The sequence below is a fragment of the Polypterus senegalus genome, chromosome 8 (assembly GCF_016835505.1).
Source record: "Polypterus senegalus isolate Bchr_013 chromosome 8, ASM1683550v1, whole genome shotgun sequence".
NCBI classification, from domain to species: Eukaryota; Metazoa; Chordata; class Cladistia; order Polypteriformes; family Polypteridae; genus Polypterus; species Polypterus senegalus.
This window is the reverse complement of record NC_053161.1, coordinates 106,786,100-106,802,655: the sequence shown is the minus strand read 5'-3', so window position 1 is coordinate 106,802,655 and position 16,556 is coordinate 106,786,100. Positions and strand designations below refer to the sequence as shown.

General features: G+C 36.4%; 1 protein-coding gene across 1 annotated transcript in view; it reads right to left on the bottom strand.

Moving 5' to 3' along the window:
* LOC120533620 (lamin-L(I)-like) overlaps positions 1 to 16,556 on the bottom strand; it is a 118,716-nt gene that overhangs the window by 68,029 nt on the left and 34,131 nt on the right. Inside the window, exon 6 of the mRNA XM_039760536.1 lies at positions 11,048 to 11,233. Coding sequence (XP_039616470.1) covers positions 11,048 to 11,233 — 186 coding nt within the window. The remainder of the gene's footprint in view (positions 1 to 11,047; positions 11,234 to 16,556) is intronic.

Below are 16,556 nucleotides of genomic sequence, written 5' to 3'. Positions count from 1 at the left end.
GGTATCCCATGGGATCATTAAAACATTCCTTTACAACTGAGGTTAAAACACAATGAAGTGAGCAGTCTTTAAAAAACGAGTTTTCGGTTACGACGCACGACAGCGTGCAGCATAGCAAAGTGTTGTACACGCTACATACAGCAATTCGCATCCGCGACAAACATGCGTCTTCTTAGATGCTCCTGCACTTTGTACACACCCCCCTCCCACCTCGCTACGCCGCATGGACGATTGTGTGTTGGTTCGTTCCATGCATTGTTACAATGTTGCTTTTCTTGCTGATTTATTACATTACCGATTTTGCAAATGCTACATTTTCTCCCTGTGCTTAAAAATTATTAAAAAACCAGCCTGATTATGTGGCGTATGGTACGCCGCGGGTTGGCTAGTATATTATATTTTCCTTTATGAAAAGGCACAATTTAAAAATGATATCAATTTCATTAGATGAGAATTGCAGCACATCAGTGCATGGAAATTCAACTCAAAGTCCTTTGAACATATTTACAGGATTGCACTGGAAAGACTCAAGTACAGAAAATGGTTCAAACCTGCATGCTCAGTGGGTATAATTTTGTGGCTTTGTAAACATAGGGTGTTACCAGTGCAAATGGAAAAAAATTGAAATGTTATGCAATAGTGTTTATCACAGCAATTACATAGATGTGGCATCAAAAAAAATTATAACGATGCTGTATAATGATCGCTATTAAAGTACATGACAGCTTGCTGTATATGAGCTGCTCAATAAAGTGGAAAGCAAGCAATGCAATACTTGTGATGAGATTTAGTATACAAATAATCTGCCTCGAGTCAAAAAATAAAAATGCCTTTAATGATATCTTCTGAATAAAAAGATGATACTTTTCACTATATTTAGCCCGCCAAACCATTCTAAAAGAGAAAAATCAACAAATAATATAAAGTTCTAGGCATCACTTACCAGCCCTTATGAGGTTGTGATAGATGAATGCATAGACTGTAGATGTTAAATTATGAATAAAACTATGACTTTAGAAAAATGTATGTTTCTGGCTACAAGAACCAAATGTCTAACTGTTCGATCCAATTTTGTTTCAATAATGTCTCCATGCCAGTTACAATAGCTTATCCACAGTATGCATTTTGTCATGTTATCCTACTCATCATAACTGATGTGAACCTTCTCCACAGTTAGTGTATTTTCAGAAACAAATATAGCAAAATAATTGCTCATCTCAGCAGACAAATGAAAGCTCTGATTTGTCAGGTATTTACATTCATAAAGGTGTAGTGTGATGCTGCCTCATAGCTGCAGGAAGACAGTTGAAATTCCTGTTTAGTCACTGCTGGTGTGCAAGTTGGCCTGTCTCCTTCTACTATTTTTCTTTACAACATTGCTCAAATGTTTTTGTTAAGTTGATTGGCAACTACAAATAAGGTAAACATGAGTAATACTACTGAGCTAGTGATTTGTGGTAAATTTAATTTGTAGTGAAACTTGCCTCACAAAAACATTTTGCAAAACCAGCAAAATCTGCACCATAGACATAGGAAGAAAGTTTTTAAGCTCTTGTCACATACACAAAACATTCCACCAATATCCTTATCCCCATCCAATTACAGTACCTCACTCTTAAAGCTAGCAAAATTTATAAAGTGTTAGCTACGGACATCCCCATCAGTCCTTATCCCACCCACTATATCATATGTGTTTATCATTTGTCACTTAAGAGCATTATACAATGATATGAAGAAAACAGAGGTAGTGGTGCACATTGTGTTATCAAAAGCAGTACCCTCTGTTTAAAGAAAAAATGCTGAGAGCACAGCGAGAATCCCCTCAACTGTTATCTTAAAAATTAAGATGCCAGAGTGGCTCTTTAGAGCAAAACCATTGAGGAGCCTATTCTTAATTCCCATCCACATGAAGGTTCCAGAAAGAACCTTTATTTATTTAGATCTGACAGACTTCATGCAGTAAATAACCATGACTAGATGGTAACATTTATGAAATACCAATGGCTCAAGATTTTAAATAGACTTGCTGTACATGTATACCTAAAGCAAAACAGGCTAAGTCCAAGTTTTCATACTTTGTTAATCTTCTTCTAGGTAGCCTACCATACATTAAATATTTCATGGTCCTTCTACATATTAGGAAGATTAACAAAACACAAAAAACAACTTCAAATGCAAAGACCCCTTCACAGAATGAAATGGTGCCTTGTCAAGCTCTAGCAACAATTTCATGCAGCTGCAGGCAAAATGAAAATCAACTGTTCACTTCATCATTTATGAGTAAGTGTGCTGTGTGATAGACTAATGTGCTGTCCAGGGTTATGTCTTGACAGGGATGAATGTTGGTTCTAGCAACCCTTAATTAAATTAAGTTTGGCCAATAGATAGATGGCTCAGTAGTGGCCACACACAAAGAACCCAATGTGCACCTTTGCATATAGGCGAGAGTTTGCTTTTCACAACTGAACACTAAAATAATTATTCTTGACCTCCTCTATAATTATCCTGGGAATCTGAACCTTTATATTTCATTCCAGCAATAAACCTGCATCACTCCCAGAAACCACACGATGAGATTGTGCTTGTGGCCTTTTCAATTAAAGGGAAAACCCAATGCCCCAAAACTTCTCTTGTTAGGGTTCATTATGCACTCTTAAAAATAAAGGTACCAGAGATGTTCTTCAGAGTGATGCCATAGGGAAACATTTTATGTACCCAAAAGACCCATCCACATGAAGGTTCCAGAAAGAACTTTTATTTATTTAGATACATAACAGGCACACTATGAATAGACGGAAACAGATTTGTGAAATACCATTGGGTTCTTGATTTTAAAATGGCTCTTGCTGCCTAAGTCCAGTAACACGGGCTAAGTCCAGGTTTTCTTAATCTGTTAGTGCCCTTAGCATATCATACATTACAGAGTTTCTTTTCCTTACATATTAAGAAGTTTTTCAAAGTACAAAGGACCAACTTCATATGCAAACAATCAGTCCCAGAATGAAATGGTACTTTGTCATACAATGGTTCTACGAGGAACCACACAACCAAGTAAAGAAACATAAAATGCCATTAAAGAACTATTATTTCCAAGTGTGTGTATTCTTTCCTTAGATTAGTTTCTTTAATTTGTCCCTTATACCCTAAATAAAGAAATTATATAAATGCTGCAATTTGTGCCCTGACATCTCTTTAACATCTTAAGGTGTTCTCTTTATACAGCAGAAAAACTGCAAAAACATTTCACGTCTGGAGTGCCTAAGTAGTACTTTTTTTTTTCCATTTGCCATGCACATTTTCGAATTGTACTTCTTTGAAAACCATGTATTGACTACAGTTAGGTCCATAAGTGTTTGGACAATTACAGCCATTTTTCACAGAGTTCCTCCATTTTTCAGAGGTTCAAAAGTAATTGCACAAAACAATATAATATAAAATATATGTATTGTTTTAATACTTGGATCAAAATCCTTTGCAGTCAATGATTTAGTGAAATCTGGAACCCTTTGACATCACCAAATGCCGAGTTTCCTCCCTTGAGATGCCTTGCCAGGCCTTTACTGCTGCCGTCACCTTCAGTTGCTGCTTGTTTGTTGGTCTTTCTGCCTTCGGTTTTGTCTTCAGTAACTAAGCACATGCCCTGTCAGGCTCAGATCAGGTGATTGATTTGTCCATTGAAGAATATCCTATTTTTTTACCTTGAGAAATTCCTTGGCGGTTTTCGCAGCATGTTTTGGGTCATTATCCATTTGTATTTTAAAGCGCCTTCCAATCAGTTTTGCAGCATTTGGCTGAATCTGTGCAGACAGCATAGCCCTGTACACTTCAGAATTCATCCTGCAACTTCTGTCAGCAGTCACATCATAAATGAACACCAGTGATCCAGATCCATTAACAGCCATACGTGCCCATGCAATAACATTGCCACCACCATGTTTTACAGATGATGTGGTATGCTTTGGATCATAAGTTGTCCCTTTTTTTCCTCTATACTTTTCGCTTGCCATCATTCAGGTACAAGCTGACCTTGGTATCATCTGTCCAAAGAACCTCATTCCAAAACTGGACAGGGTTTTTGAGATGTTTTCTGGCAAAGTCTAATCTGGCCTTCCTGTTCTTCAGTGTTACCAGTGGTTTGCATCTAGAGGTCTCTGTATTTACATTCATCAAGGCACCTCGATTGTAGACTTTGACAGTGATACGCCTACCTCCGCAAGAGTGCTCTTGACCTGGTTTAGATGTTGTGAAGGTTTTTTTCTTCACTGAGTAAAGAATTCAGCAATCGTCCACTTTAGTTGTCTTCCATGGTCTCCCAGGCCTTCTGGTGTTGCTGAGCTCACCGGTGCAGTCCTTCTTTTTAAGAATGTACCAAATTGTTGATTTTGGCTCCCCTAAAGTTTTAGCTGTCTGTCTGATCGGTTTATTTTATTTTTTCAGCCTAATGAAGGAATCCTTCACTTTCATTGGCACCTCTTTGAACCTCATGTTGAGTGCTAACGAACAGCTACCAAATAAAAATTCAGCGCTTTGAGTCAACTCCAGGCCTTTTATCTGCTTAATTTGTCATGGAATAACAAAGGAATGGGCTACCCCTGGCCATGAAACCCCTTGTCAGTCACATCTTCAATTACAATTGAGCCTCTGAAAATGGACGGACTCTGTGAAAAATGGCTGTCATTTCTGAAACCTAAATTCAATACCTTTGTTATACTCCATAAATTAAAACTGAAAGTCTATACTTCTGTCACATCCTTATGCTTTGTTTCAAATCCATTTTGGTGGTATACAGAGAGAAAATTACAAAAATTGCATCAATGTCCAAATACTTATGGACCTAACTGTACATATTATAAACAATTCTATTTCAGTTTAATTATTATTCATCTTTAATTAGAAATGGAAGGTCTTACTCCATCTGCACCAGAAACCTTTCTTGCGTACAAAGCAATAATAGACATGAATATTTCCATTATATTTACCAGATAATCTATCAATCTATTTTGATCCTGGATAAACAAGTCACATTTAACTCTCCATGGCTCTAAACTGGATACATGTTTTAAAAAATGGATGACTGGATGGTGTGGATTCTGACCATTCTACTTATTGGGACTGAAATAAACACACACATCACATACTTATGATCACATGTTTGGAAGTGTGACATGTACGTCCAGAATAAGAACTTTCAACCCGGGTAGTCTCCATCCTTTAAATAGTTACTACATCTGTAGCTAGTGTGACAACTCTAGAGGGCATAGCAGCCACTCAACTCGACACAGACAAGTGGAAGAACCGCCTACACAGGCTCAGGAACAGCTGCAGCACCCCCTGGCAGCACCCATGGATACCAACAGGGCTGTGGATAACTCCATCTCCCATGAAGCCCTGCGGGAGTCCGAGGCACCACTACAACCGCTGGGGGCTGCCATCTAGCGTCCCGGGGGAGGTACTGTTCTGCTCACGCTTGATCACCCGGTCCTCTCAGTGAAGAGGCGGACAAGGACCCCGGCCGTCTGTGACACTAGTTAGATTTACAACCCAGATCAAAGAAAGTCTGGTGTTACTACCAATAGAGAATTAAGCAGTTTGAAGTCACTGTGAGCAATATGTTTGCATGTACCACCACACATACTTTTTTGATCCCAAAATTGAGTTTTTACCTCCCGAAATCCCAAAACTTCACCTTGTTTTTTGTCTCCTCTTTTACAATGGATGGAGTTGGTTTTGCATATCCTTAAAATACGTGCAGTCACCATAAATGACAAGGACAAAAATTAATACTTGCAACAACCTTAAACAAAAAAGTCATTTGAAAACACAGGGACCCTGAGACTGAAGCTATTATGAAATAAGACCAGGCTAGAGAGTAAATTTTACATGGTAGCATTAGTGGTGCAATGTCAAATAGATGTTAAGTTTGTGGAAAAGTAGTGAATTACTGCCGCTACTGTTCAGTGAGCTGGTACATAACCAGCATCACTGATGAATTTTAGGGTAGCTTTTCCCCCTGATGTGTTTGTTGAATAATAACTATTATATTCCCTTTGGGAAATAACTAGAAAATGCCATTAGCTTTGAAGCTCTGAGCTGTCACACAGTGTAGTGTTGCTCTTCAGTGGTTCCTTATGTCTTTTCACACTTTTCTTAATTTTTTTAGTCCATTAAAGATGCTCTTTCTCTTAGAATTTTACTCAGTATGTTGAAGAATTTGTAATAAAGCTGATGACTCTCCACTTTACCTAAATGTTAGGCAGTTATACTTTTTACTGGTGGAAGTCTTCAAACTCGGCTCACAATTACTTCAATATTTAATGTAATAGTATTCACATCCATAAAGATAAAAGCCATTCATCTCATTTACTACATGTCATTTATAATATGCTACCATCACAAAACATTTAAATTATACTGTACAGTACTTTATGTCAGTGCAAATGTAGTTCCCCATGAAGAGTTAAAGTCCCAACAAGAAAATCTGAAAATGAATGCAGACAAATGGCCTGCCCCATCACAATATTATAGTATGACTAGGGGCTTCGCCCTCCGCTCTCTTCGTTCGCCAACCCCCTTGTTTGGTTTTCCGGATACACACTTTTAAGATTTTCTTCTTTGAATTGTTGCTATTTCATTAGTTTCACTTTTATTTCAGAACTTCTGTAAAAACAATATTTGGATTCTTGCGAGTCCCAATATGCTGAATCTTTTTAATGAAGTCAGTAAGACATGTGTTTAATGACTTTGTACCATAATTCAGGATAGGTGTCTCTGTTTTGAATTTCAGCACAGACAAAACAATCTACATCATCAGCAGTTAATAATTTTTTTTACAAAGTAACCAGTAAATGCATGTGTGGTAAACTCCATTTCTGAAACTCTCAAGATTCAAGATTCTTTATTTGTCACATGCATAGTTATACAGGACAACATGTAGTGAAATGCATCCTGATCCGCTTAACACAAACTGTGCAAAGTTAGAAGAATATCAGTTAGATTAACAAAAAGTTATAGATTGAAAGATAACAGTATAGTAGAATATAATAAATAAGTAAAATGATGTGAATAAAGTAGAATTAAGTGTTAAGGTACAATAGTGCAGTGATTATTGTGCAAAACCAAAGTTAGATAGGTGCAAAGTTAAATGAGGCAGTTTGTTTGCGTTACTGTGATCTTTACTTTCTTTTTTTTATACTTTCTTATTTTCCTACTTTCATATTCTTTAACTTTCTCCACATGTGTATTGCGTCATTTTTTTTTTTTTGAGCCTTTCGAATTCTACTGCTTTCATAATCTCTAACCTGCTCTGCATGTGCTTAGCACCAACATTTGTGAATGTCTTTATGAAGTTCTACTTTGTCTTTTACTCTGTCTTTTAATTCTGAGCCGGATTGGATGTGCTTTTTTTCAATTCCACTTGTTCTGGGCTGATAATTACTTTCCTTATTTTCTGAATTTGCACCTAGATTATTCTTTTTCTTTTTTGCTCTTTGTTCTCTCCAACGCTTTTGAGTCTCTTTTCTCCACACTGCTTTCTTCTTCACTTAGTCGTCAACGTTTCATTTATAACGTACTGTCCTTATACGCTTTATATGCACTGAGAGCCCTGGATCTGTGTGTGATCAAATCCTTTAGACGACTGAATGTTTTGCTGCTTCTTGGCTCATTTGATATTGATTGTAAGTAGGATGTGTCTTGCAAGAATCTCATGTTCTACATCGTCGTGAGACGGTCCTGGCTCAATATATTGGCAAAAGTCTCATGTTTAAGGTCCCTGTGAGACGCTCTGTAGCCAATCTCTTTAAACTTGCGGTTTCTTTTAAATGTCTTTCGTGATCTTAACGTGAAGATTACGTCTCGACGCCCTTGTGTTTCTCTCCAGGATTTTTTTATTATAATAGAGAGATTTTAATGTACGCTGAATTAAATTAAAGAAGAGTAGTTTTGTAAGACTGTGTGAATGTTTAAGTTACCATTCAAGCAATAAACAAGCCAAAAACAAAATAGTGCAGAATAATAAGTATTCACCGTACAATGCAAATATTTCTATGATTTTTTGATTGATCTCCTTGGTATGCCTATTATTGTGATTGTGGTATACTGAAGATAAGACTGAGATGCATGACAACCTTAGTGCAAAATATTTCCAAAATTTTGATGTCAACTGGGCATTTGGGAAATCCTGAAGCAAAATGAATTCTTTCAAATGTATAATTCTTTTTCAGAAGGTGTCTTCAAATGAATAAATTGTGCATTCCTTGAGAATCCATCACTAGAATAACTGTGTCAACAACGGAGAGGGATGAATCTGTAAAAACATCCAATTAGATTTCCTCCCAGAGCATACTTTGAGACAAGGGCTACCAGCCATCATTCCCCACCTAAGCCTGCTATGCTGCAATTTATAACAGTAAGCACCTGCAGAACTACCTTTCAGCATGACCAGTGTTGTCCACGCATGTAATAAAGAGCTTTAAGCTACACTCTAAAAATTTAGGTTCTTTAATGGCACTTCATGATCAGCAACCACTGTGTCTACAATAAACAATATAGACATTGTAAGAAAAAACCAAGCCATGAATTGAGAGCAGTCAGAAAAAATCTAGGTAAACAAAATGACACAAAATAAAGAGAACAATGAACAAAACATAGTAATAATAAATAAATAAATACAAAAAGAGCCTCTGAAATCTATATTTCTAATTGTCAGAAAGCATTCATGACATACAACTGTTTATAGTCAAGCACAGACTAAAATTTCCTCAGTTTAACTACACTACTGATGCCCACTAAAAGAAATAAATAAAGTTCAAATGAGGTATATTCACAGAACGTGGATCCCCAGTGGGGTGCATGATAGTAATAGTAATTCAACCCACAACAACCTAACCTTTAAAGCATTTATAATTACAAAATGAAAACATGGTAACTGTCAAACTGTCAACTCCTAAAAAGAATTACTAAAGAAACAAAGAAATAAAGATATTGTCTAGTGACACAAAGACATGTTACTGAGTCATCTAAATTTTAAGCACCAACAGAGACACCAGAACAAAGGACAAGTATATGGTGACACAGCATATAAGTGGCACTAATACCAGCCTGAAATGGATGCATAACAGTTCTACATGGAGCTTTCAAATACATGCTGCACCCACCTGATTCTGTGCCACCAACATAGGCATCAGTCTACTTTAACTTCTTTAAAAAAAAACAAACAGAATGCTTAAACAGACAAAAAGCATTGGCAACTACTAAGAGAAAAGAATGGCACAATGAAGGAGTCAAGAGCTGACAACTGTAGTGTTGTGTAGGTTCAACAAGCAATGGCTAAAAATGTGACCAAACCCATGTGACATCACATGACTAGATTCATGTAACATCATTAGAGACAGGTTTGGATTCCAGCAACAATGCAAGATTTCAAGCCAAACTAAAAACAGAAAATATCCTAAACCATGTGTGAACCTGACAGTAATATGTTTAAAACTAAACTCAAACATGGATTGTGAAGTAAAAAATGATTTTATATTTGCTAACAGAAACATAGAAAAAATGTCAGTCCACTCCCTGGGAATTCAAAAATACTAATATGTGTCAAAGCACACACCCTGGCATTTAAAAGACAAGTTTATGCAAGCTGTGACAGGAGCTTGTGTGGTATATGAAATGATTAAAATGAGATGCTCAGCTAGATGTGCTAGAGACCTAATGGAAAGCTGAAAGGGCATATTGAGTGTGGAGGTGAGGAGAAGTAATTTGTGGAGAGAATTACAGAGTAAATAGATACACCATGACAGAGGCCAACAAGATGTGGATTGAAATGTGCATAAGAAATACACATCTCACCAATAATGAAGCTCAGTGTGCTGGTCACTACATTAGTTGATATTATCTCAAATTGTATTAAAGCTTTAGCAGCTCTTTAGCAGTTTATTTTAAAAAGAAAAAGACAATAGGAATACCCTGTGAAAGTGGTGTGGAGCTACAAGTACCTGGAAGTTCACATAAGCAACAAACTGGACTGGTTTGACAACACAGTGGTGCTGTACAAAAAGGGCCATAGCAGACTGTACTTGCTAAGGTGACTCAGGTCTTTTGATGTGTGCTGCTGGAAAGGCTCTATCAGTCAGTAGTAGCCAGTGTGATGTTCTACACTGCAGTCTTTGGGTAAGCAACTGGAACTCAAAAGATGGACAATGCCTGAAAAAAAAGGAAAGCTTGTTCCATCACAGGGCAAACTCTGGACACACTGGAAGCTGTTGTGGAAAACAGAATGGTGGCATAACTGGATATTATAAATCCTCTCCATCACCTCCAGGAGGCGTTGTCTTGGAGCACATTTAGCCACAGATTTGTTCTTCCATGGTGTGCTAAGAAGCATACCTGAGGGCCTTTTCTGCCTGTAGTTATCAGGCAATGCTTCCTCCACTTTTAAATTTTTTTTGCAATTTAAATACAATATACACAATTTATTGATTGATTGCATTATTTGTCATATGAGTGTCTTTTCTTGATTTTTATGCTTTTGCTGTTGTATGCATCTAAATTTCCCCTTGGGATTAATGAAATTTATCTAACCTAATCTAATAACTCTCACCTACAGACAGAATGCTAGGAAGATGTACTCAGCTTCTGGATTCTTCTTTTATAGCAAAGATAATAATTGATTTAATTTATAAATATTACTAGTAGTATGTTTATTGTTGCTGTTATTATATTGCTTCATTGTACAGTATTATTTCATACTAAACAGACATTGGCATGAGTAACCAACTGGTATAAATTACTGACAAAAGCATAATTCAGGGCAATCCAAAATCAGACAAAGACATGCCTCTCGACTCTAACATTTACAAACTGAAATAACTGCATACAATTAACTAGAATAAACAAAAAAGTACATGAATGTAGTTGGAGACATTGTGATTGAATGCATTAGCTTTTTATTCTATTATCCTTTTATAAGACAGAACTACACATTTTAATTGAATAAAAAATTGGATAAGCAGAGAAGGTGTCATCTTAGGAGCAAAACGTATTTACTCACATTTTCACTGAAGTCCTTTTCCGCTTCTTTGTTGAACCACATTGGCTGTGTTTCATCCACTGCATTTGTTTCCCCAACCTTTTCCTCCAAGCCAGTTTGTTTTCCTTTCAGCACAGAAAGCTGTTCCTCTAACTGAAGAATATATAATTCAGAACCAGATATCCGTTCTCTCATTTTCTGTGATTCCTACAGAGAAAAGCATACCCATACAAGAAATTATAGAGGTGTAAATAACACCAATAAACTTTACAGTTATAAAAATATTTAAGTACATTTATATAGTGCTTTTCTAGCTACTCAAAGCCCATTACACATTTAAACCCACATAAGCGTGCAACATCCACCTGTAAGGGTCTAATCTTATGTAATAGCATGACAAACACTCCTTATCAATTTGACTTGAAGGGTCTTAATTAGGGGAATATTAGAAGAACACATTAAGCTAAGACGATTTAGCTCTAACATATTCAGTTTTCTTCTACAAACAGCTCTACTATGTGTACAGTAGAATGTCATAGATTTAAATCTCTTAAGAAAAAATGTTAATGGGATACTTGATTCACTATTGGCTTTTATATTATAAACAAAAATTGCAGAAAGATTACATAATATTTTTCTATTCAGTTGGTAAGGGAACCTAATCATTTTACCTGCTGTGCAAAGCTTGTAAATGCTATTTTGCGGAACGCTTAGAAAACATAGCGTCAAATCTGCATATAGTAAAGTGAACTGTATGTAATGCTGCATACAGTATAAATAACAACGAAACTGTTCACTGAGCTGCCTTTTTAGGACATCTCATGGGAAATGTCATGCTGTCTACTTATTACCTGCCAGACATTCCCACTTATTAGGGATCACTACTTTGGATGGCTTGTGTACCTTTGGCTCACCTCCAGCATCTCTGAGAATGTCACGAGTTATTTTTGCCTAGATACATTACAGGAGTAACTGGAGTGAATTATTATGATGAAACCTGAATTCAAGATATTTATTCAGTGATAATAAGTTTTGAAAATCACTATAAATTAGGATAATAATATTAGTAGCACTGGAGAAGAGGAGGCAAAGCTACTAACCTGTCTTTAGAAGCATTAAGACAAGGTAATATATGTATAGTCCGGCAGACAGCAGAAGCAAAATGTTGCTAAGAACAAAAGAACTTTCACAAGTAATAGACCACATGGTTCATCAGTTTCTTCAATTAGAGACATTGGGAAAGCATACAAGAGACCAGTTCTGGGATTTGGACCTTTGGGCCAGCACTATATTCAGAACTCGATTTTATATGTTTTTGATATACTTTGTTACTTTATTATAAATTCCACACTCTTATACATTGTATATTATAATGTTTTATTACTAGACTGATTTGAGTTTGAGTAAGGAATTATTATATTACTATTGTTTATTATATTCTTCTTCTTGCCTGTTATCGGTCGCAGGTAAATCCAAATCTCAACAAGACATTAAAGCGACTTTTTGTAGAACGTGTGCAGTACTCAATGATTTGCTCTTCTGTACTTCACTAGCTTGGTACACCCCCAGCTTCATGAAAATTCTATATAACAAGAAGTCACGTGTCAAGTGATGCTGATGTGGGGTATAACTCAGCCAGACCAACATTTCTAGCATCAGTTTGTGCTCAATTGATTGATGGAATGGGCAAAACAAGTGATCTTAGTGACCTTGAATGTGATATGATAGTTGGTGCTAGGTGTTCCAATTCTAGCATTTCAAAAATGGCTGTCATAAAGGCTTTTACTGTACAAGCCTTGCAAGGGTTTATACACAAAGCAAAAAAACATCCAGTGATACATAATTCTGTGGACAAAAACAGCTTGTGGAAAAGAAGGTTGGAAAATGGGGAGAATTGTACAATCCAACAGATGGGCAACAACCAGGAAAATCACATACAAATTTAACGTTGATGTAGAGAATGTCATCTCAGAACACACCACTATTTAGACTTAGTGCTGATGTTATCAGCAAAAATCAAGAAATAGGGTCTCTAGTGGGCATACAAGCACCGAAACTGGATCATTGAGGAGTGAAGAAAAGTTGTTTCATCAGAGAAATCAACATTCCTTTCACATCATGCGGATGGAAAAGATGAGAATCTGGTGCAAGTAACATGTAGAGAAAAGCCAAGCAAAATGACACCTTTTATTGGCTAACTAAAAAAGATTACAATATGCAAGCTTTCGAGGCAACTCAGGCCCCTTCTTCAGGCAAGATGTGAAGAAGGGGCCTGAGTTGCCTCGAAAGCTTGCATACTGTAATTATTTTGTTAGCCAATAAAAGGTATCATTTTGCTTGGCTTTTCTCTACATTCATAATGGCTAACATGGTACAACACCCTAGTAGTGCAAGTAACATGATATCATGGAGTTATTCTGTTTGGAGCCAACAGTGCAAGACAGCAAGTCTGTGCAGCCATCTCATTTTCAGCATTCGTTTCATAATAAAATATTCAGAAACAGTATATCCAACATCTTAGAGAATCCATGCCTAGATGATTTTATGCTGTTCTGAAGACCAAAGGAGCCACAACACTTTTCCAGATAGTTGTAGTTAATGAAAGTCATGTACTGTGATAAACAGTATATTATAGCTTACTTTGTGGGAATTCACAATGGAATGGTTTATGGGAAATATCACCTCCTTTAGAAGGAAAGTAAACAAGATGAAGTATATACATTGTGTTGTATTAAACCAACATCATTTGCAACAAGCAATACAAGTCCAGCACAAGTGTGACAGCCACTTTTATCAACACTTTGCTTCTTAGCTCCAAGACCTCACTTTTCTTTATAAGATTGCACTTGTCTGCAGTATGAAAAATTCCTTTTGACTACTTATTTTTCCATTTGCCGATCCTTGGTTTTTAAGTCATGCCACGAGTCACTAAAATACTTGACTCACCCCATTCTCTTAACTTTAGCAGTTGTTCTGTAATGTATGCTGGAAATATTACGGAGTGCAAATGAGAAATTTTACCATTTTTATTACTGCATGATATTATTGTGTTTAGCATATTAAATTATTTACCACTAATGAATTGTTACTTTAATGCAAGGTTTAATGAGACACATGAAGATTATAACGGGAAAATAAAAAAACAGATTATCATATTTGAGAGATGTAGTGACCTACGTTTTAGAAAGCTGGAATCAAAAAACACAATTTACTAACCAATACAGCAAAATCAAAAATGTTACCTTTTAGGACATTTCATAATGATCATGTTTAAATGTTTTTAAAGTAATAATAATGAAACATAATCAAGTTCAGTGTTAAATCCTCTAGCATAACTGTTGTTGAGGAGAGATTTCAAAGTTAAAAGATGGCATGAACTGTGGATATCCATTCAGAAATAATTTATGACTTCAGTCTCAATGTCTTTTTACTACCATTGGCATCTGTAATGAAAAATTGATCCACATCCATAACTCTGGGCAGATTAATATCAAGCATCTTAAATCAGAATTTTTTAAGACAATGTAATTTGCTATAGCAAGTTATATATAAGCTTTCTAAATGGTGACAGATTGTAAGGCTTGACAAGGGCCAACAGTGGAAAATTTTAATCTTGTGGGTATAGAAATACACCAGCCTGACACCAGGAAAAGGACAAGAGGGAGTGGAAGGAAGCAAGAATTATCATAAACCAGTAGGGGTTGTATGTACCAAGGAGTGCATGATAATCTTATTTTGAAAAGTGGAAGACATTTTTTGCACCATTGAGTCATGCTAGGCATGGTTGGTTTGCTTATGCCAGTGAAGAACAAAAAACAAGAAAAGTAGAAAAAAAGGTCTTGCATTGAAAAAATGTGTAAATAAAAAGCCTTTTGCCATTGTGCAGAGCCAAGAGGTAGGTTATTGTAATGTGATCTGCTGGTACATATCAGTCGGCCTTACAGGCAACACTAATTTCTGTTTGTAATAAGTAGCCATTTACTAAAACAAATATTATCAAGGAAGAATGTCAATAGCACCAAATTGTTAAGACAACATATCTGAGCAGGTCACACTGCTTCCAATGTAGTCGTTTGGGACTGTGAGACCCCTGCCTGTGAAAAGCCGGGGGTCTCCTTACTCCTGGAAACATTTTACCTGCACCTGTGCTGCTGTATCTGTATCCCTTCAGTTTTGTTGTGGCAAAACTTTGTTACACAATCAAAATATATATAATGCAAAGTTGGCTGACTGACTGACTAATTTACTCACTCACTCATCAACAAGAACACTATTTCCTGTTTAGTTAAAAGCAGAAATTTGGCAGGACGGTACATCTAGGACAGTAGGTGTCCACTAAGAAAAGACATTTTAATAAATTAATATTTAGGGGTAACCCAAAAAACAGAAAAACTAAATATTCCTTGATGGATTTGTTTGAAACATAGCAATATAAAGAAAAATGTAAGCTTATTTTTATTTGCCGATATTTGTTGGTAATAATGTTGCAGTTCATGTAAATGAATGCCACCAGCATATCAGTGTCACTGACCATGGTGAGGCTGCAATTGCGCAATAAAAATGGGGCTGCTGCTTTCTGCAAATGAACGCCACTACCAGATACAAATTGGAAGAAAGTTTGGTAGAGCATTTAGAAAACGTGCTTAGCCAAGTTGCATCATTGGGTACATGAAGTACTCTCCATTCTGCTAGCTTCTCCTTGCTCCTCACAATATGTTATAAAATACATACAAATTAAGGCCAGATTGAATTGTCAATCACACTTATGTACAAATGCTTGAACAAAGGGGTGGGGAAATATATGCAATATTACAGAGATTTGGGGTATCCTTTTGGAGATTAGACTATGATGCGCCGCTACACTCCAGTTCACAAACCAGAAGCAGTGAAGTGCTGGTACACTTACTGGCTCACTTCAAGCCCTGGGTACAACACAAGTCGAGAGCAACAGCATGCCTTGGTAAGTTTAAATGATTGGGCAACTCAGTAAATGGGACCCCCACAGACAGAATACAGAGTAGGTGGAAATTGTACATATTTCACATTATTATTTCTTTTCACCTATTCTTTTCTGCACAGTTCTACACAGTTCTTAAAACATTCAACTCATTCCATGGACCACATGAATGTGCACCCTGTAAAAGTCAATGCTGTATGTAATAATAAACCACAGTAGAAATTCAGTTAAACCATGTTTCTCTGTAAATCACTTTTGATGTAAACCCTCCAAAACTTTGGTTCGGTATAAGATCAAAGTGTTTTATTCAAATCTGATTGAAGTTAGCAGGATGTGCTAAAGGGTTAAATTATATTTGCACCTGCACTTCCAATTATTCCTACTAAGTATCTGTATAAATTCAAAATAATGCAGTTTTGTCTAAAATTGTGCCTTTCAATGACCATCAACAAAAGCCAAAGTCAAAGTAGAATTGATCTACAGCAAAAATGTTTTACTCTTGTGTAATTGTATGCAGCATATTCAAGAATAAGGACCTCCAGTCAATTAATAATATTAGCCAATGGCATAAAC